The 22,668-nt window shown below is 39.8% G+C and overlaps 1 protein-coding gene across 1 annotated transcript in view; it reads right to left on the reverse strand.

Moving 5' to 3' along the window:
• mapkapk2a (MAPK activated protein kinase 2a) overlaps window positions 1-22,668 on the reverse strand; it is a 32,445-nt gene continuing 9,777 nt past the window's right edge. Inside the window, exons 2-10 of the mRNA XM_038696251.1 lie at window positions 11,976-12,115; window positions 4,539-4,603; window positions 4,193-4,272; window positions 3,918-4,044; window positions 3,698-3,773; window positions 3,470-3,594; window positions 2,678-2,763; window positions 2,494-2,574; window positions 1-1,858 (exon numbers count right to left, since the gene is read on the reverse strand). Of these exons, the coding sequence (XP_038552179.1) occupies window positions 1,709-1,858; window positions 2,494-2,574; window positions 2,678-2,763; window positions 3,470-3,594; window positions 3,698-3,773; window positions 3,918-4,044; window positions 4,193-4,272; window positions 4,539-4,603; window positions 11,976-12,115 (930 nt within the window). The 3' untranslated portion in view covers window positions 1-1,708. The remainder of the gene's footprint in view (window positions 1,859-2,493; window positions 2,575-2,677; window positions 2,764-3,469; window positions 3,595-3,697; window positions 3,774-3,917; window positions 4,045-4,192; window positions 4,273-4,538; window positions 4,604-11,975; window positions 12,116-22,668) is intronic.

Genomic DNA, 22,668 nt, shown 5'->3' on the forward strand with positions numbered 1-22,668 from the left:
TTTTATGTTTTTTTTTAATCCAAAGCTGAAGCAGACAAAAGTAGGGCAGGTGAAGCTGAACAGACTCAATGACGGGGGGGGGGGCAGACACATCTGTGCTTTCACTACAAAAAAAAGGTATTGAGAGGGATGAACAGGAACAAAAAATACAGGAGGAACATTGTCACAAACATTCGATGAACATTTTTACAGTGAGGGATTTGTAGGTGCTAGGTGACAGGTACTATGGATGTGATTTTACAAAGTGAAGTGGACCAAACTGACAAAATTAACACAGTAATTTCCCATGATCCCAAGTGACATGGACACGTCCTGTTGCGTTAACAGAACAATGAGGAGAAACCACCCATCACACCCAGTCTGAATGTGATGACAGCTTGCTGGTGGTATGTCAGATTCTGAGGAGCAGCACTTAAATACTTTCTACTTCCTACCTTACAGGAAGTGTGGAGGAGAAGGGATGGAGAAAACTGGCAACGCACCAGACTATTCCCACTGAGCCTCCTGACAGTTAAGCTGGTGCAACTGACGCCAACGCTGAGTGCTCGTGTCAGAAAGTCCTCAAGAGCTTTACCCGTCTGTCTGAACCATGTATTCCCTTGAAGGGTGCTACCGCGTATATAATCACACATAAATGCTCCAGATTGTTGCTCGACATCTCTCCGACACTTTTGCAAACAGAAATTGCTAACAAAAAGGTCCTAGCAGTACTTCAAGCTGACAAACACATCTGCATAGCATTAACCTGAAATATAATCTGGCAACGTTATATACTCTGAAGCATAACATTGGTAAAAGCCTGAACCAAGTGGTCGGTAGGGGTTAAAAGTAATCTGCTGCTTTAGCAACACTCTGTAAGGCCTACGCTAATATGTTCATAAAATCCATGAAAAAATACAGTTATCGGTTGGCTCCTACTCTCCTGTGAGCTACATGCAGGAGAAAGGTCGAGCCAGTTTCTGTTCTTTAATGTGGCGTCCTTCTCTGTCCTAAAATTATGCGCCTGAAAAACAAGCGTTGATTAAAAGGTAGGAGAGAGAAGCCAAGAGTGAGGTGCTCTGTCAGAATGGCACACGACCCTTGTGTGAGTGCATAGGCCTCTGTTCGACATTCACGACGACAAACTGAACCTGACAAAGAGTTCCCAGTTCAACACAGAGAAATGAGCGACTATTTCAAGCTAATTCCAACAGTCAGTGACAGAGTCCTTACATTCCACTCGTCAGTTCAAAATACATCTGCTTACTTTGCATGTACGTACAAGAAACCTTCCCTTGCTTTAATTTTTGGGATTTAGCCATTTGTTTTAACATTCACAGGTTTGGGGCTAGAGCTAGAACAGGGCTGCTGGGTGAAAGAGAACTACTGCTAATGCTAAGGCTTCATGTCTTACTCCAACATTCGAGCCCCTCTGGATACACAACCTGATATTCGGGAAAGGAGAGGAGGTAAATCTCACCGGTTCCCCTCCTCCTCTCCTTTTCTATAATTCATAATCTCTTCACTGGTGTAAAAACACAGTTAAACATCCTCTCTGCTAGAGGGGGTTTGTTAAAATGGTAGAGTAATAAAAACAAACACTCCTACAAAATATTAGAATTTGAAAAATAAAACACTGAGAAAATCCATGCAATGCGACTCACGTGTCGACAAATTATTGCTTCCTTTTTACAACCTGTGTTTGTATATGCATGCATACTCTCATCTTTCAGTGGGCAGCAGACTGTGCGTCCGCCATGGCGTTATTAGCCTTCTTCCTCCGTTTAATCAGCAGTGGATTGGACGAGTCCTCAATGGTCTTGATCTTGATTTGCTCGTAGTCAACCCTCATTGTTGCCAAGGCACTGGTCATTTCCTCCTAAAAAATGAAAACAAGAAGCATATTAGGTCACTTGCTTTATGTCATAATATCGCTCGTCAAGCTAGTGAAGCAGGTGCTAGATCATAACGTCTGTCAATGTGAAGCTAGTCACATTATTTTTAAATGTGAAATTCTATGGCATGAGCAATATCTCTGATATCTGTGAAGGTTCTCAGTCATCCAGGTCATAGTTATCCAACGAAGGTTGAGGTCAAGGGCAACTGGTTGAAGATACTAGCTCACGTTTCGTCCCTCATCCAAGAGACTTCTTCAGAAAAGTCTTCTAGTATCTTCAACCAAGCCCAGTTGCCCTTGACCTCAACCTTCGTTGGATAATATCTCTGATATTTCTCTTGATGACAAAGACAACACCAGATTTGTCCTTTTAAGACCAAATAACAGACAGACTGTAAAATAAAGTAACCCACCAGCACAGGGTATATATTGTAATTTAATAAACTAATCAAGCAATGTTTCTGATATACTTGGCTGGATTCTTCTGGAGTCAAAAATTGAGAACATGATAAGTGGTAAATGGGACCTCCTTAAATTTTTCTATTTAATGTTGCTATCATATGAGCAGAGCTGGCTTTTGCGAGCAAAACTGATGCAAAGAGAACCAGACGTCTAACCTTGACATCCTCCCACGCGTCCTTCTCTTCCTTTAGCACCCGGCTGGTGTGAAGCGGGGTCTGGGGAACCTCCATCGATTGCTTTAGCAAGACACACAGACACATGTTCAAATGTTACTTCACTTGAGGGATGGTAAGAAAATAAGCTGGGAAAAAAAACGCATGACCAAGAGTTTGTGCTTACATTGATCCAGGGGTGATTCATGAACTCTGTGATGGTCATCCTTTGCGTCGGCTCAGTCTTAAGGAGGGTCCTAATCAGTTGTTTAGCTGCAAACACAGTTATTATTTACACCACTAAAAGGGGGAAAAGGTCTTGCTATTACAGCTGCAATTTTGAAACCTTCAGTCATAGGCTGCCAAACAGTTAATGCTTTGGTGGACTGAGATTTTGCCACATCTGTTGATCATGAAATCTAAAACAATCGGCTCAAAGTAAATAGCACACATAGACAAAAAGAACTGCACTGGTTCTTGACGAGCGTGTTACAGTAAGTACACCCCATCTGGCTCTTCTGTCGTTCCTCGCATACACACCGTTCTATTACTCAGGAAATAAGACATCACTTTCAGTTGCAGCATATGTGGCTGATGGCAGCAAATAGGAGGCGAAACACCTGAATCAGTTTCAATTTCTTCATCAGAAAAAACAAAGACCAAAACGCCTGCTTGTCTCTCACGTTTAAGGGAGACTTTTTTGTTCATACAGGAGCTTGTGAAACAATATTGTCGTGATACGTTATTATTGACTTGCATGAACATTTTTTGATGTAAGACCAGTATACAGCCGGTTTGTACACCCAATAACTGACTCTTATACGTTCACACGTTATTTTTGAAGAGTGATATATTTATTTTTAAACAGAAGTACTTCTCCACATAATTTGGTTCTCAATCAGTTTCAGGAAGAAGAAGTCTCAACAGCCACTTCTCAACTCAATACCTCCAGAGCCCATAAACATGAATATTGCCTTACCTTCCTCTGATACATCAGACCATTCAGGGTTGGGAAACTCATACTGGCCCATCCTGATCCTCTTTTTCATCCCAGGAGAGATGGCTAGACCATGGTTAGAATAAAAAGGAGGGTACCCGCACAACCTGTTGAAGGTTTAAAAAGGCAACATTAGTTAGAGGAGCCAAAAAATAAATCATATGTGATGAAGGGTTCAGAGATATTGAAGAAAAAAAAAAACAGACTTACAGGATATACATAATGACACCCAATGACCACATGTCACATGACTTGTCATATTTCTCTGGGCCCAGAACCTCTGGAGCTGTAGACAGACAGGATGTAGTAAAAGACAAAAACAAAGGATAGGGTACAGGAATCTGTTATATCACATTATTAGCTGTTATAATGCTATAACGCTATTAATAAGCGACACATGGAGAGAATACACACAGAAACAGATCCTTACCAACATAGTAGGGTGTGTAGCAGGGAGTAGCTAAAGAGTTGTGGGAAGTGGTCTCCTTGGCAAAGCCAAAGTCTGTGAGTTTGAGCATGGCAGTGGGCCTCTTCGTAGTATACAGTAAATTCTCTGGCTGCGGGGAGGATTCGGGAAGCCAGCCAGTAGAAAAAGAAGAGTATGACGTTAGTTACTGCTATGGAAGCCATCCTTTAAACTCCCCTCTCAGATTGCTTTCATTTCTCAATAAAAGGGCATAGAAATTTAAATATTAGGACACAAACCTTGACGTCTCTGTGCGCAATGTTGATTGCATGCAGGAACTGGATGGCCTCTCCTATGCTCTTCATGATGTCAGATGCCTCTAAAAATAAGGATAACAAAAAGCTCTTTTAACATAGATTACATGTGGCGTGAGTGGTGCATTAACTAACAGATGAACTGGCCATATATCTCAACACTATGCCAGGAGCAGCAAATGGAAAAGTCACCTATAGGGGCCTGGATCTTATGGATCTTATAGTGTATATGTCTGTGTAGACGCAGTGGTACATTTGAATAAGTGTGAAATGTAATCATGTAATAAAATACAGCAGTAAAATGAGATATGCAGTGATTATTACTTTTTACCTCTCTCTGTAAAGGCTTGGTCTCCCCTGTCCTGGATTCGACTAAAAAGCTCACCACCATCCATGCTGCATAAAACAAACAAAAAAACAACGTCAGGATCTGGCTTATAAAATTCAGTGTTTGAAACTGAATGTTGAATATGAAACTCCCAGTTGTTTGGAAGCAGGTTGTTTTAATAATTGTTATTTTATTTAGGGATGGGCCGATCCAACTTTGTCAGTCCTGATATCTGGCTTACGGGTAGGGATTGTAAAATTTTTATCAGAATAAGCTTTATTGCCAGGTATGTGTACACATATGAGGAATTTGACTCTGGATTGTACAATGCTCACAATGTGCTTACTTATACAATAATAATCAAACACAGGCTACAGTGTAGAGAACGGATATATACACATACAAATAACAAAACAGACAGATTGAGGCAATAGTGCAATAATTATTTAAACTTACATCACAGTCTGTAAATCATTTCAGTTGCAGAAATACATTTGCCTGTGATTATCCATCTCTGATATATTACGCCAGTGAATAAATCCATGTCAGAAACATCTAAAGTTTTAAGTAAAGTACTTAAGTTCTGTTATTATTAAGACATTAAGATCTGCTATTATCGTTATTCTAATGAGCTTTGTGTGTGTGTCTGTTTCAGGATGATTTAATAAAATATTGATGAAATTATTAATGAGACACATTTGATATTTATTTGGGATAAATCGATAGTCATCGACTAATAAACTTATCTTTAGAATAATCATAATATAATAGTTAGATGCAGCCCTAATTGATACCATTTTCCAAAAACTGTGAATCTTTGTCTATTTGACTTTTGATTTCAACATAATGCCATAAGCCATCCCAGCACACAACCAACTGACCAAATGAAAAGAGTAAAAAAAATAAATAAATAAATAAAATATATATATTGAAGGCATTTCAGTTCTTCATTTGGTTTGATGGCTGTTGGCAGGCAATTCAACTGAATTTAAAAAAAAAACTTTTAGAAAATCGATATATGTTTATGTTAAGTGATTTGATTTAAATTACATGACTCTTGAGAAATAAGGATACAAGTATTTTTTTTGGGGGGGGGGGGGGGGGGGGGGGGGGGAGACTGGAAGGATTTTAAGTATAAAAACAAATACAGAGTTTTACAATATTAAGAAGTGTAAAGATAAATAGTAGTAGTCAACTGGATAAAACACTAATAGTAATAGTTGTACTACTGGTAGAGTTAATGGGGAATGGATACAATCCTTAAAAACTGCAGTCTTAGGACAGTAACCAGATTAAAGCAGAGAATAATGCAAATTAGATCAGGGCATCCCTAGTTGTATTAATTGTTCATGGCTATGAACAGCATAGAAAGTATGTTTGTGTGATTATCACCATTACAATTGACCTGTTACCTGCATACCCCACTTTATTTTAATCAGGCATATGTATTTTGATGACAAACGATGAACAGTGAGATTCAGTTTTTCCAACAGCACAGATTATCAGATGTGTGTCACTATATGTTAGTTACGTGTAACTGTGTGTGTAAGAGTGTGTGTGTGTGGGGGGGGTACATGTAAGTGGAAGTTGATGACATCAATGTGTTTTGGAAATGAGAGAACATGGAAAGCACAATTCTGAAAATGTACAAGAGGAAGCGGTTTCCACAGCTGTACAGCCTGATTTCCTCCCGATTACCTTGTTACTTTGTGGAAAGAAGACCAAAGACAATTTGTATTCAGTTTTCTCCAAAACATGACTTAAAATATATGTGGTTTATGAAGGCACATTTGTACTGCGCAATCACAAACTTTTTACTGTACAGAGCTGGAAATTAAGGCAAATGACGCCTGCTGTCTTGGACAGGTTTCTTGCTTGTTAATTTTTTAACCATGTTATGTTGCACACATTTTTTTATTAGTCTGATTTAATAGAACACCACAGACAACAGCATGACTCATTACTATCAAACTAAGATTATTACTCAGTATAACCTGATTGCCTAAAGGCTGGAGCATTTGTAAACACAGATTTTTAATTAAGTTAGCTTGAAACATCCAATCATATCAGTTACAGAAAAAGTTGTAAGCAAGTGCTGTCAAATACAACAGCAATGGTTGTTAACCTGAATTCAACAGACAATGAGAAAATCTTACTCGATGTACTTCATCTTAAGTTTCATTTAATCTATTTCTCTGAATGACTGTGAGTTTCAGGTCCTATCATCAATGCCAATTTTGTGTACGTGTATGACTAAATGTGCATGAGCGGCAAGCGATTCTTCAGGTATACATGTGCTGAAAGGAGAGCAGGACCAGCAGACTTAAAGCTGTGGGACGTCCCTGTTAAACCACAGCACACTTCGAACTTTTCAAATCAATCATTCACATTTTTCACAGTGAGAAATGGACACTTATCCGATCCATCGTATTTTGAGGTTAAAAATGCAACATGACAAAAAAAAAAAAAAAAAAAAAAAAAAAAAAAAAAAAATCAATAAAATAAAAACTGCAACTTGACGAACCGCCAGCAGTGAGGCAATCCCTCGACTCTGCAAACGTTTTTCACACAGTGGTAGGTCGGTGTTTCTAATGTGGTCAAAGGTGGAGATGAACTCAATCTCAACCCCACCCTCTCGTATCTTTGTGTTTCTGAAAATGTCTAGAGATGAAGTGTGAATTCTTAGCACAATAGATACTTACGGATTTTGATGAGAATGGGAGCACTAAGAACCCAAATCTTACACCATCGGAGCAGAAACACTGTTACACCTTCACACATTTTCAGTCTACTTTTTTTCCCCCATCTTGTGTACAGTGTGGAGACACCTCGACTGTAGGGAGGTACAACATGCACAACAGATTTTTCCAAAATGTAATCTAATTTAATTAAACAGACCTTTTCCACATTGAAGTTTCCGTTTACTCTAATGATCTGAAAAAGCGCAATATTAACTGTCACTTCCCGCACGTAGTCTGCACCTGGTGGCTTGTAGATCCTTCAATGTGTTACAGAGTCATTGCCATAACTGCCTTTCACGTGTTAACTGATGTGTAATAACTAGGTTTGTCTTTCGCTTTAGGACCAGGTCATTAGTCAGATATGCTGCATCTGGAATTAAAAGGAATTTCCCCACAATGTTTAAACCAAAAAGTGTTGTGTTAATAGTAAGCACAGCCTCCTTTCATTTGTTTTCCCATTTCAGTTTTGTCTCCCCTCACTGACATTTTGACCGGGTGAGGCCTTGTGAAGTGTATTAACTATTAGTCTGAAGGTGGAAAACAAACAACCAACAGGTGGCACTCAGCACTCACTGCAGAGACCAGGTGAAGGAAAGCAATGCAGCTAACTTAGCAGTCCTATTAGCTGAGTCCGGAATGGGCACCAGAACCAGAGCCGGGCCAGCGGTCAATAGAGCAGGGCTCAGCAGCCTCCCAGTGAACTGGGACCAACAAATTTTGACTTTTGGACTTTACAATGTTAGTGAGTTACTTGAATGGTGGGAACAATCCTACGCAGCTATTAGTACAAATAGTATAAAACTAATTATATTAATGCAGCCTTATCTTTATCTGCAACTGAATATTCTCTGTTATTGCCCATTAACAATGAGAGAAAAATCTGAAGGCTGTTTAAGATAAAGCACAATCTACCATAACTTTAAGTAATTCACATGTAACACTGTCCATAACCACATGTAGACCGCCTGCAGTAGACCCCCTGTCCATTTGGTGGCGAGTGTGCATATTGATTAGCAGTTATATTGTCTTTCTCACATGCAGGACTTTGTTTTGCTGGCTTAGCCATCGTATTGGTAGGCTATATCGTTACATAGCCTGCATCATATCTCTTAGTGTGATGTGGTTGATAAACGAGGTGTAAAAAAGGGGATTGATGTGGTGGAAGGTGAAGAACAATCTGATAATACTGATAATGTCTTTTAGCCAGCAGCAACTAATGTTACTGGGATTGCAACTGGCAGCAAGGAGGTAAAAATCATTCATCTGCTTCATGTGGGCAGAAAGTGTCCCTGTTCATCTGTTCTCTCCGTGCCCTTATAAATGCATCATCTGCGAATTCTGTATATTAAATGTTATTGTGATAAGACTTGAAAGTTAAACACTATTAAATAAGCTATATGTCTCATTAGAATTAAAATATATTAATTAAAATGATGGGTAATAATAGATTATGGTAGAATTTTTACGTCTGTCTGTTTTACGTCTGTCTAAATGACGAACAAAGAGAAAGTCTAACGCATCCTCTTGCTAATGGAGCTTACACCTAAAATGGGGTGTTACTGGACACAGGGTTGACCACAATTAAAGACATGTTTCAGCTGTGGTTCTGATATGCCTGTAGCCATAAGAAAGTCACTGAGAAAGTACAAATCAATTCCCTGATCAAGCAGCATATTAGCAGAGGACTGGTCAGAGGGCAGAGCAGCGGCTGTGGTGACCCCTTTACAAAACATGGGAGAATACTTCAACAGCAGAATAAAAGGAAGGAAGGCAGATGAAAGAGCTAGATCTCTAAGTTGCTGCGTCTCCTAGTGTGATATTCTAGGCAACATTTTAGTTTCAAGTACTTTTCTTTATTGGCATCTTATGCTGAGCTTGTTTTCTGAAGGAAATTACTCATCACCTGCAGAACTTTTGCATGTGAGTGTGTGGGAAGACAGGTCCACTACATCCGCACTACAATGGTAACCACAAACCTAATGAGTGCACGTGTGACAAGTTATGGGGGTTTGGTGGTTTAAAGTGCTGCAAGATGGAAATACAAAGGTGAAGGAAAAATACTAAGCTCATTTAGAAGAAATGGGTCATTTTCTGCTAAGGTCATACACAACAGATTTACAATAATTAATGTGGCTATAATGTGCTAGAACTACTGAGAAGGCAAGATGTGCTTCACTTCACCTTTGCTCAGAGTAATCAAAGCTTCCTCCTTTGGGAACTGCAATACTACATGAAAATAATTCAATATACAGAATATTGAACTGATTGAACAAAACAAGCAAAAGCTGTTCTCAGTTTAATATTTAAATAAATGTAATGTCTGTTGATCTAATGCTTTGCACTTTTTTAAAAATACAATGGTTCATATAAATCATATAGACTAAGGCTGGTTGAATGTAGGGTTGAGCCAATGTGAACTTAAAACCAGTTTGATATTAAGCCAAAGACCAGACCGTGATACTGATTTTACTAGGTGTCACACGCGACTCAACAGCTCCCGAATGACACATAATCAGAGCCCATGAATTAGAATGTTGCAAATCAGTGGGTTTTCCACAAAAAAATCTGGAAATGTTTCACAATAAAAGCCTTGTTAAGAAATTAAGGGTTTCTGTTCCCTGTATCACTAGAGGGGTTTTAATTTGAAACGGAAACAGAAGTGCGGGGTGTGTATTATCAGTGTAATGCAGTACTTTTGCAGGAGATTTACAGAAGTGGATCAAAACGAGGGTGATGGGGAGGATGAGGATGGGTCCTTGTTTATCAACTTTCCAGCAATGTATTTAACAAACTAGTTAGCAGCTTACTGTGAGGACACAGCTTGACTCACTCAAGTAAATCTGGTAAGAAAACACACTGCTAATCTACCACAAAAGATAAAAATGATTATATATATATATATGATATAATGGAAATAGACGAGCTGCCATTACTGCAACAGCATCTCACTTGAAAACTAGTACAGTAACACTAATGTATGAAAGAATTTTGATTTATACCCATTTTGCACAACGATTTGCCAAGAAATATATCCAGGAAAGAACGACCATGAATGGGCGGCTAAAGACCAGTGTGTGCCTGCAGTGTATCTGATATCTTGCTAGCTATACTGGTGCACTCTGCACAGGTTTCCTGTTTCAAATTGCAGCATTACGGTTTTATGCAGTTTAGATTTGTATAAATAGATGTACTTCCACCTAAACTGCTCGATTTTGGCAAAAATCCTAATTTTTTGGGTCATAACTGAGATCACGATCATTTAACACAATTATGATTGACTAAGGAAACATCTCGCAGGTATTGAACTTTTAAAATTGACATTTCTTTTTAAATAACTATGCATTACCCCAAAATCCCATACAGCCAATGAAATACAAAATAGTAACTGAATATTATTAACTTTAAACAGCATCTTAGCGCTTAGAGCGCAAGAGGATGACAGCATGACAGAGTTTCCTCAAATTGACTGCTTTGGGGGGTGGATGGGCCGCCATGGGGGCTCCGTGTGTGTGTGTACACACACAGAGAGAGCAGGGCAGGTGACAAGTGAACTACTGCTGTTCGCAGCTGTACCAACATGTAGCCCGTTTCTGCTGAGTGACTGAAGCTAAGTGGGTCTGGGCTTGCCTAGTACCTGGTTGGGAGACCTCCTGAGAAATCTAACTTGCTGCTGGAAGAGGTGTATGAGGGCCAGTAGGGGGCAGTCTTCCACCTGGTCCTAATAATAAAATCCCAATGCCTCTGTCCAGTGATGGGGACACAGTGCTGTAGGAGATGCCGTCCTCTGGAAGAGTAGTTAAATCGAGGTCCTGACTCAGTGTGCTCATTAAAGAACCTATGGCACTTGTCATAAAGAGTAGAGGGTACTTGCAAAATTCCCAACCTGCATCATCCAGGTGGGTGCCACAGCATCACTTAATACCCCTGGTTTAGTATAAGTATAAATAATATGTAATCTGTAAAGTTATGAATAAGGGAAAAGCCGATTGGTGTGGGGCTCCTTAAAGGAAAGCTGGATTTATAACACACAACAAAACAAGTGTCATTGCAAAACGGCATGCAGCATAATGATTTTATCTCAAATAACTTGCTTTAATAATCGTTGTAAGCCAAACTTGATTAATTGATTAAAACTTGATCAATTGCACATCCCTAACTTCACCTAATTACAATGCAAGAAATCCTGTAGTGTAAGTGTGCAGATTTGAAATCATACACTAGCAAGTGATGCTGGCTGTGTCATAATGAATTTCCCAGTAGTGTTTAGAGACTGAACTTCCACACTGTCATTGGCAGCGGGGAATCCAGGGATAGGATGAAATCTGATAGGTCCCCGACATGTACCAGTTTCCTTCAGAGCACTTTTTTGGCTGAACTGTGGAAGGTGCATAAAGTTTCTCAAATTCAGAGTGTTGTGATATTATCTGTGTGTATATTATACTGAAAAGTACAATATAAAAAAGTGATAATACTGGGCCCAGCTGTGTAAAGTATAGCTCCTTTGTGGCTCTTGATATACAAAAATCCTAGATCTGCCCCTGGTCAGACAGAGCATTACAAGTCTATTGGCACTCAAAAACCAACAACTTGGCGGTAAAGTTTGACAGGAGGATAATGAGCTGCTTTCATTTATGCTCATCGTATTCACTACTACACAAGGATGGGTATTTTGTGCATGCGTGCGTGCGTGCGCACTCACCATTCCATGACAATAAGAAGACACTTCCTGTTCTGGTAGAGGTTCTCATAGACATCAACGATGCCCACAATGTTGGAACAAGGTGACGCCCTCCAGTGGAGCTCCACCTCCCTACGGGCCTTGGCACAATCCTGCAGCATCTGGAGAGAAGGAAAGAGGGTGAGGCTTAGAGGCTGACATTTTTTCAAGATTCCTATGGGTCACGGGATTCCTATGGGATTCCTGCAGGATGAGAGTCAATTTAACTTATAGATCTATTTTTATATATAAATGTGCAGTTCTAATATGAATAAATACTATTTACTGACTTTTAAAATCAGAAGCGGGATGTGACAGGAGTCATTCCTCCAAGATTGGGACAGGAATTTATTTAGGTTTTTCACTCTGTAAGGGGATTGGGATGGGACAGGGGTATTTTTGTAGGAAAGGGGTGGGACAGGAAATAACAGGAAACCAATTACAGACCGACTGGATGCCACTACTAATTCACATCAACAGTAAACATAAAAGACAGAAGTGCAGTGCTGCCATCAGCTGGCAGAAAGTTGAAAAGATGTTGTAGATGCAATGCAGTCTTGTGTGGGTGTAGCACCCTCTTCATGTGTCACTAGGTCAATGCACCACTGAGCAAAAGCTCCTGCCATTTCAATGAGTTTGTTTTCATAATATATTTATCTATTCATTGCTGTGACATTATTAATATCTGAGGGCAAAATGTTCCTCTTACTCGCCACCCTTGGAAGTCAAACTAGAGGGTCAGGTGCAGAGAAATGTTTCTGAAACACTTCACTGCTCAATGACTCTCAGGGACTCAGGCCTTATGGCCAGGTGTAATTAAATTCAGTATTGCACTGCTTGTTATTAAACATCATCTATGGAACAAAAATCAACAATCATTTATGGAAATATAACAGCCAATGCAACTTTATTTTCAAAAAACTGAACTTGGATACCCTGTAATGCTCATGTAAGTTACTAAGTATGAGTTTATAAAATTGGGAACTCCTGTTCAGTAAGCCGAGGAAGGTACTCTGGACAGGATATTGAATGTATTATGACCTTGCCAGCATATGTCATGGGTCATGGAGACTGTCACAGGGAACTAGACGACTCCTTTACAGTAGCAAAATGAGTTGGTCAGTCAAATACAAGCCTGACCTTCTGCACTATGAGCTCCAGCCAGTCTCAAAGAGTAAATATAAGATAAACATGTCCACCAAACAGGAGAAAGTTTTGTTTCTAAATTAAAATACTGTCTGTTTTGTTTACAGAGTGAGTGAGTGTGTGAGTGTGAGTGTGAGTGAGTGAGTGTGTGTGTGTGTTTTCTATACTGTAGCCTGTTTTATTTTATTACTGTATTATTCCATCCATCCATTATCAACCGCTTATCCTGCATACAGGGTCGCGGGGGGGCTAGAGCCAATCCCAGCTGACATGCGCCCGATGTCAGCTGGGACTGTATTATTGTGTTATTGTATTATTGTGTAAGTAAGCACATCGTGAGCATTGTACAATCCAGAGTCAGATTCCTCCTATATGTACTATACTGCCTGTAAATTGTGCAGGTGATTTCCCCACTGTTTTTGTGAGAACTTTCTTCCTTAATTGTTGGTGTCATTTGCTTGGCAAAGGCCACACTTTAGATTCCCTTTCTTAAAGAAGACAACTACCAATACTTCAGCAATTTTGATACCTGACATAAAGAAACGGTGACTAATAGATTTTTACTTTTCAGTACAGCTGCTCAAAAGTTGTGAAACAGTGACTGGTGTTTGTTTATAGATTTAAGTGTATGATATACAACAGAAACCCACACGTAAAACCTTAAAATATCCTAGTCAGTCAGTGGAAAGAATTCAGCCTGTTTGACAAGCCAGCTTTGACAATGAACCCTCGTCTATTCGTTTCGTGGTGTATTACATTCCAACCCGGCCCACGTTCAAAACACAACAGTGGGCTTCGTTCCAGCAGGCAATGAGAGTTGGGAGAGCCAGAGTCTCCAGCCTGCTGTCTGGCCTGGCATACGAGACTGTCGGTGCATTTACATGCACATGGGGAAACCAGGTTAAACGGAAAAGCGGGTTACACAGGAAATCAGACAATGTATTTAGATACACAGCAGTAACCTGATTACTGTGAAGTTGCAGGTCAGTAGTAGATTTTTCGCCTACCTCAGACCATATTTTTGGAAGCATTACTTACACTGAACTCAAAGATCTAAAACTTTCTCTATGTACACAAAAGGCCTACTTCTCTCAAATATTGTTCACAAATCTGTCAAAATCTGTATTAGTGAGCATTTCTCCTTTGCAGAGATAATCCATCCACCTCACAGGTGTGGAATATCAAGTAGGGTTGTACATAACGATTATTTTTCAACTCAATTAATCTAACGACTAATTTTGTGTATTCTAAAAAGGAAAAAAAAAATGCCTTTTACATGCCAATTAACATACCAATTTGTCTAAAATAAATATCAAAAACATGTCTAGTTAATAAATCAATATTTTATACAGTAATCCTGATCAAGCACATTAGAATAATGACAATAGTAGCATATCTTAAAATGAATCCAATTTCCACGTCACTGATGTGTACAGTCATAGATCGTCTAATGTTAGATTCAGCTGTTTTCTCGCCCATACGTGGCCGTTAATTAACAGAAAATATGAAACGGCCGAATGTTAGATGACACACATGAAAGTACTTTTAATGACGGCAATGATGAAATACTTAGAAAATACATTTTAACAGCCAACAAATCCTCGTGCTGATAATGTACCGTGCTAGTGTGGAGAAAGAAAGGAGTGCTCCGGGATACTTTCGCGTCACATGTTCATGCTGCCTCGCGTATTTGTGGACAGTACTTGTGCTGCAGTGGAGCAATTTCCAATTCACAGACCTCACGAAGCAGCACATTGTTGAATGCCTGTCTGAAATAATTTTGCATGCAAAGATGTATTGCTGTTGATATAATGATCCCTTCTTTCATCCTGTCCCTCTACTGTCAGAGATACTTTCTTCTGTCAGAAGCGGAAAAGTCCAATCACAACCTGCATATACAGTCTCCTCCAAAAGTATTGAAACGGTAAGGCAAATTCCTGTGTTTTTGTTGTTCACTGAAGACATTTAGGTTTAAGATCAAAAGATGAGTATGAGATGAGAGTTCAGAATTTCAGCTTTTATTTCCTGGTATTCACATCTAGATGTGTTCAACAACTCAGGACATATCACTGTTTGTATTAGACCCCAGCATTCTTAGGTGAGCAAAAGTATTGGAACAAATAATCTTAAAGTAAATAACATTTAATATTTGGTGGCATAACCCTTGCTTACAATAACTGCCTCAAGCCTGCGACACATCAACATCACCAAACTGTTGCTGTTCTTTCAGTTCTTGTTTGTTTCGGGGTGTTTCTCCCTTCAGTCTCCTCTTAAGGAGGTGAAATGCAGCTCTGTTGGGTTAAGGTCAAATGATTGACTTGGCCAGTCTGAAACCTTCCACTTTTTCCCCTGATGAAGTCCTTTGGGTCATTGTCCTGCTGCATGATAAACTTCCTCCTGATTAGTTTCAATGCATTTCTCCGTAAATTGGCAGACAAAATGTTTCTGTACACTTCTGAATTCATTCTGCTGCTACCATCATCAGTTACATCATCAATAAATATTAATGAGCCTGTTGCAGAAGCAGCCATGCACGCCAAAGTCATGACATTACCTCCACCGTGCTTCACAGATGAGCTTGTATGCTTCGGATCATAAGCAGTTCCTTTCTTTCTCCACACTTTGACCTTTCCATCACTTTGGTAGAGATTAATCTTGGTCTCATCAGTCCATAAGATTGTGTTACAGAACTTTTGCGGCTCATCTCTGTACTTCTTTGCAAATTTCAATCCGATTCTTCCTGCTGATGAGTGGTTTGCATCTTGTGTTGTGGCCTCTATATTTCTGCTCTCTGAGTCTTCTTTGAACAGTGGATTGTGATACCTTCACCTCTGCACTGTGGAGGTCGCCGCTGATGTCACTTACAGATGTTCTGGGTGTTTTCTTCACAGCTTTCACAATATTTCTGTCATCAACTACTGTTGTTTTCCTTGGCCGACCTGTTCGATATCTGTTGCTCAGTACACCAGTAGTTTCTCTCTTTTTCAGGACATTCCAAATTGTTGTACTTGCTACGCACAATGTTTGTCCAATGGCTTTGGTCAATTTTCCTTCTTTTCTCAGCTTGACATTGGCTTGCTTTCCTCCCATAGACAGCTCTCTGGTCTTCATGTTGGTTTATCCTCTTTAACAGGAAATGCAGTCTTTATAGGTTTGAACCAAGGATGAAAACTTAGACTAGTCATGCAGAGCTACTTAATGTTTGGACAATCAACCTAAAAGGCAACACCTGGGCAACAAGAAACATCTGTCAGTCACATGTTCCAATAGTTTTGCTCACTTAAAAAATGGGTGGGTTCAAAGAAAGGGTATGTCCTGAGTTGTTTAACACATCTAGATGTGAATACCAGGAAATAAAATCTGAAATTCTGAACTCTTGTCTCATACTCATCTTTTGTTCTTAAACCCAAATGTCTTCAGTGAACAACAAAAACAAAGGAATTTGCCTTACCGTTTCAATACTTTTGGAGGGGACTGTAGATGGCAGAGAAATCTGCTTTCTCTTTGAGTAATCTAACTGGGGATATCAGATTTTCCTAATTCCCTTACAGAAACCATGTTTTTTTTTTACAACATGACATTTAAGAAATCCAGTGACAGTAACCTGATCGTGCATGTAAATGCACGGATTGTTCTAGCTTCTCCTTCATGCGGCTCTAACCATTCATTGTCAGATTATGTTCTTTTACTCAGTCCACTGAAAGCACTCCACCCAGCTAACCAGGACACACTTCAACCCGAGTTGCCTGAACTCAAACCCACCTCAGCTAAAACCAGAAAGTTCTCTGTTCTTGTGTGTGTTCATGCACCTGTTTCAATACAGCCTAAATAAGCGAATAAGGTTGTTCTGTTTCTTTTTATTTAAATTAAACTGAAATATACATGACAACACCAAGGTCCTGAAAAACATTTTAAGCAGTGGTTATGAACTAAAAAGCCAGTAAAACAAGGCAAAAAAGCAAAACATGTTTTTGACCAGTAGATTTTACATCTTCAGCAGTAACATGATCTGCATGAGATGCACATGCCTTAATGGCATCTAGTTTTCTCATAGCTTCAGATATTGCGGCAGACCTTGTTATGCCGTCAGTGAAACCAGCAGCATCAACAGTACAATTCTAAATTATAAACTTTATTCAGACTATATAAGATTCTGCCATCACTACATTAATATTAGATGGAGTGGGGTTTTTACTGTTGTACTGACCCAATTCCAAAATTTCATTACAATTATTCCTTTTCAAGATCTCATAGCACTCTACCTTTCTTTTAATGTCACGCTGTTTTAATTCAAAAGCGATAGATAAGACAAGACAGGTGGACAAACAGGAAAGGCAAGACATCACAGACAAGAGATAACACACAGGCTGTGTTCGAAACGGAAGGCATTTGCCTCGCTGCCTCGATACCGTAATAGACAGCTGCCTCAGAAGGCATCACTTTTACGTGAAGGCAGCTCTGTTTACATTAGTTTCGAACAGCCTTCAAGGGCAGCACTTACAGCAACGTGTGACGTCAGCACGCCGTCTTGCGTCTCTTCTGGCTGTCAGAAGAGACACTAGCCTTAGCATCAGCTAACTAGCTATCGAAAAGCCAAACAGCTAACAGACGCCTCAGAAATCATACTGAACAAACTTGGTTGGTTACAGTAACGGGCTAATATTATAGTTCAGCGTTTAGTTCTCCCTAGATTTTCAAAAACTGAAGCGAGAAAACTACTAAAAACTTTTAAAAACCATATTTTTTGTAAAAATTCGGCTTGTCCGCCATCTTGACCCGTTTTCGAAAGCTCCGGCGGCCATACCCGCACTACTTTATGGGTAATAGACAGCATCAAGTCACCATCGATGCTGCCTTCAAAACTGGCCGTTACTGGGGCAGCGAAGTCCTAAAGACTGTCATTGACAGGAAGAGATCGTTCGAGCCGTTTCGAGCAGCACTCGAGGCCTCGCCGTCCTGACACCTTCTGAGACAGCAGTTTAGCCCATTTCGAACACAGCCACAGTTTAACTTCATATTTGTGCAATGAATAAGGTTTGTACTTATGTGCTAGCATGTAACAAAATAGAGGAATTGCTCAAGTGAGAAGCAAGGGTTTGAGGGGTGAGTGACTGATCAATAAAAAGTATCTGTAACCAGGAAGAGTTGGTATGGTGTAGGCATGTATTACTCTCTGCGTTATCTCAACAGTGAACACAGTTCAACCACCCTTTGGGACAGAACAAACAAGGGTGGGTCTTACTTTCTGCGTCACAGCACAGTAAAAAAAAAACAAAAAAAACACACACTGTAGGCATAAAATGGAAATGATGCACTGTGATACGGCCAGACATTCACTCTCTACAATGTACTGACATAACTCCAAGTACCAAAATGTTGTGCACATTTAAATGTAACATGAAATATGTCATTTCAAATGATTTTGAAAATGGAACTGAGCCACAAAACTTTAAAAACGTGATCATCATTTGATTGACAGACAATATTTTTTTTACTACATCACAAATAGCTTGGTGACCTCTCTCTCTCACCAGTAAGGTGTTGAGTGTGGCTTCCAGCGGGTCCACAACAATGTAGAAAAAGATAACTTCCCTTGCCAATCTCACTACAAATTTAAAGCACTGTATAACATTAATATGATTTCTGTTGTTTTATCGTCGAGCAGTATGAAACAGTCTGACATTCTTTATTCAAAAGATTTACAAAACTCTGATGCATCAAAACATTTTACAGTTTCAAATCGTTTCTTTGTTCAAAGTTCTGTTATCTCCTCCAGCCATGGACTGCATCTGGATTCCCAACAAAGGCAACAGAACCACATCAGGTCCATGTGGGGGTAGGTAACCAGATAAATGCTCTAAAACATCAGCAGGTGTGGGAGGATGGATAGCAATGGCAGATCATGAGCAGAAATACTGTTCTAATATCTTACAGCTCATTGGGTTGCTTCTTAATTGCTGCTAACTACTAGCCTTGTGATAAGTAACACAGTCATTTTGGATTTGCTCAATTACGCATAGGGCAGTTTATGTTTTGAGGTTGTCAACCTGAGAAAAAGTCACTGCTTTGATGTCCAACTGTCAAGGAAGAAGTAAAACGTAGAGAGTGTTTATATGTAATGGAAACAAACAAACAAAGACTTCACACTGTCTTCTTAACACACGCGCAATCGTATACGCATGTGAGAAACCCCCCTCTGGTGAAGCCGGTGCTTCTGTGACGGCACAGCACCCCATCTGCTGTTGGCTCTTTGAGGCTAAACCGTGAAGCTTGTGGAGGAGGGAGATGAGAGGGGGGCAGATGGGCACACAATACCACTTCCTTTAGCCAACACTAAAGCTCCCGAGCCCGGGGCAGGGCAGTGGGAGGTGGGATGGGGGTAAACCGATGGAGCACCCATCCTCCACCTGCCGCTCATGGGCCAAGGAAAAGTCCAGGGTTGATATAATAAAAGCCGGGGGGAAAAAAGGGTGACATGGCAGGAAAATTCTGGTGGACAGAGATTATAGAGGGGTGACAGGTTAAGCTTGGGAGAATCAGAAAAGCCTCTTAACCCGACAAAAAGGGTTAAACCAAGAGGTGTCTCTGTATGTTGTGTGTCAATAAGATCTGATTAAAGATGTCCTGGCCGGTCCGCTCTGTGGGACTGAGACAGGAGGAAAATAATAAAAACTATTGGAGTTCCTGGCGAGCTCTCAGATCAATCGGTCATAGCAGTCACATCCTAGCTCTCATGACAGATGGGTTGTTTGCAGGTGAGTATCTAGTATCTATCTATACAAGTACACAATAGAGGGTGTAATGGGAGATCCCAATCGCATGACAGAGTTTAAAAAAAAATCCTTGTGACTTCCTGTGACCCACAGGACTGACGAAGAAATTACCGCCTCTAGTACACAACGCACATTCATAGAAAACTGTAATTGAGTGGCTGACAAGTGAGAGGAAGTGAGAGTATGACATCTGTACACAGAGAAAGAGCTGTATCACTTCCTGACACAGCTGGAAGATCTGCATGGAAACAGAGTAGATGGAGTAGATTCTTTTAAGAGGAACAGCAGGGTTGTGAGAGAGACACTGTTATATTTATTTATTATTTTATGCATCAATGCACATTCTGTAAAGAGGCAGGTGGTCAGCTGGTCCCAGGTCTGCTAGGTCTCTGTTATCCTACCGCAACCACACCTCTACATGACTCTGTTCAGAGCAGGGTAATGAATGAAGCTACAGCAGGAGTGTGACTTTCATAAAGCACTGGCTGCTAATATTTACCCACATACAGTGCGCGCACAGTGCACCTGGCTTCGGTTGTGAAGGCTGGTCTGAGGTCAGTACATCAGAGTCTGTGTGTGCTGACGCTATTAAGTCTTAAATACACACACAGTATATTGCTGCTTCAAAACTGCTACTACTCCTGCTTTCTGTCGTAATGTAAATATTCAAATTCATTATCAATGTGGGAGCGGTGTGAATTTAACTCGTCATGCTCAAAAGGTGTAGCCTGATGGAGAGAGACAGAGACCAAATTATTTTCAGGTGAAAGCGAACAAGTGAATACACCTGTATTTAGTGGGCAATTAATGATTAAATGTCACAGCAGTTTCTCCTAATTAGAGTAAATGAGTCATCTGATGAGACATTTTCAGAAAGATAAGATGTGGCCCCCCTTTTCTTATTTTATTGTCTTCATTTGATTGGAGAGACCTCACCTCTGCTCTCTGATGCAACAGATGATTCTCGTGGCTTCAGTGTTTAAATTACAGACCGAAGCATTATCAACTGGTTCACCTTTGTACGTGTGTTTTCAGACAGACTAGACCAGTTACCATGCAATGAGAAAATACCTTAGAAAGTTACTGCTCCTGTCCGGGATGCAGTCTGGCACATAAAACTTCAACACATCATATTTTCACTTCCACTTTTTGTACCGATTAAACAAACGAGATATAACGTGTAAAGGCACTGATAGATGGAATTTATTAACCCTGTGTCCAGTCTTTATGCTAAGCTAACGGGCTGCTGGCTCAGCTGCACTTTAACCATAGAGGCTCAGAGGGGTACAGATCTCCTCATCTAACTCTCAGCATGAAAGCATGTAAGATTATTTCCCAAAATGTTGAACTATTCCTTTAATATAAACATTTGTCCCGTTTTCAGCAAAATTTAAATTATAAAGTTACATTTTGTTCACTCAAATGTAGATTTATGAAGTAAAACATTTTGAGAAGTGACAACACTGTTGCTTTTTCAACAGAGCATAAAGCATGTTGAATGAATGAACTCGGGAAGAGAAAAAACATTCACTTCCTTTTACCGTTAACACCATTCAGCACTATCCACTATCACTTTGCTTCCTTATTAAGAACTGATCATGAGACCTAAGCAACACAAAAGCGCACACACACACAAAGAATAGTTGGCGGAGAATGAGTCCAGCACATTGCACTTATGAACAGGTTGTCTCTTTACAGCCCATCAAGGAAGTATTCACAAGCATTCATAAATAAGTGCTGTTTCAGTATGAGAGGGCTGCAGCTGGGAAATTACTCTGCATCACAGATACAATTGGCTCACTAGTTTTGGGTCCACCTGACACAACCACAATACCACATCCTTCCAAAATACACTACACAAAACAGAAAGGAAGGCAACAGAGACAGACCAGGTCAGGGGTGGGAAGGTACTTATATATATATATATATATATATATATATATATATATATATATATATATATATATATATATATATATATATATAGAGAGAGAGAGAGAGAGAGAGAGAGAGAGAGAGAGAGAGAGAGAGAGAGAGAGAGAGAGAGAGAGAGAGAGAGAGATTCAGTAAATCATTATGTCAAAGGTGCTTACAACACCAAGATAAAAAGGGGCTTTTACTTCAGCTAATCTGTTTTTGACACACAATAATCTGACGAGAGAAATAAGGCATTAAGGGATGGGTCACAGTTTTGCCAAAACAAAACAACACATACTTAAACACCACAGGTTGTAATAAAGATCCCTTCACTGAGTTATAGCCAGCCCACTACGTACTGGCCATAAGCACTGCAACCAGGGAAAGAAATACAAAAAGACGACAACACGTCTCTTAAATAGTCAATAAACAGGCTTGTTTGTTTCAGCCCCTATGGCTGTAACTACTGGCCAAGAAACAAATAGACAGTCCACTGAAGAAGATAAGGTGCACATTCCTCTATGAGAACGCACACATGATTGTGTAACACCTAACCAATCAATCTGGCTCTCCTAGTCCAGACAGCAGACAAAGTGAGAGTCTTAGAGTGAGTCTTAAAGAACTTTTCCTTCATATTACATCAAACTTACAGTTCCTGTTGACCAATGTGCCAATTTGTAAAATAAAATTCTGTTCTTACCTGGTTTGTTGCAGCTCTAAAATGTTCATCTTGGTATTTTTGGTTAACTGCATTTTTTTATTATTTGTATAGAATTATAGAGTAGGATTAATGTCCCAATGTACTTATATTTCTAGAGGAAAATATTGTTATCAATATC

This window comes from Micropterus salmoides, unplaced genomic scaffold (assembly GCF_014851395.1).
Source record: "Micropterus salmoides isolate LMB-PRFRI ecotype aquatic unplaced genomic scaffold, ASM1485139v1 Ms_hic_scaffold_4, whole genome shotgun sequence".
NCBI classification, from domain to species: Eukaryota; Metazoa; Chordata; class Actinopteri; order Centrarchiformes; family Centrarchidae; genus Micropterus; species Micropterus salmoides.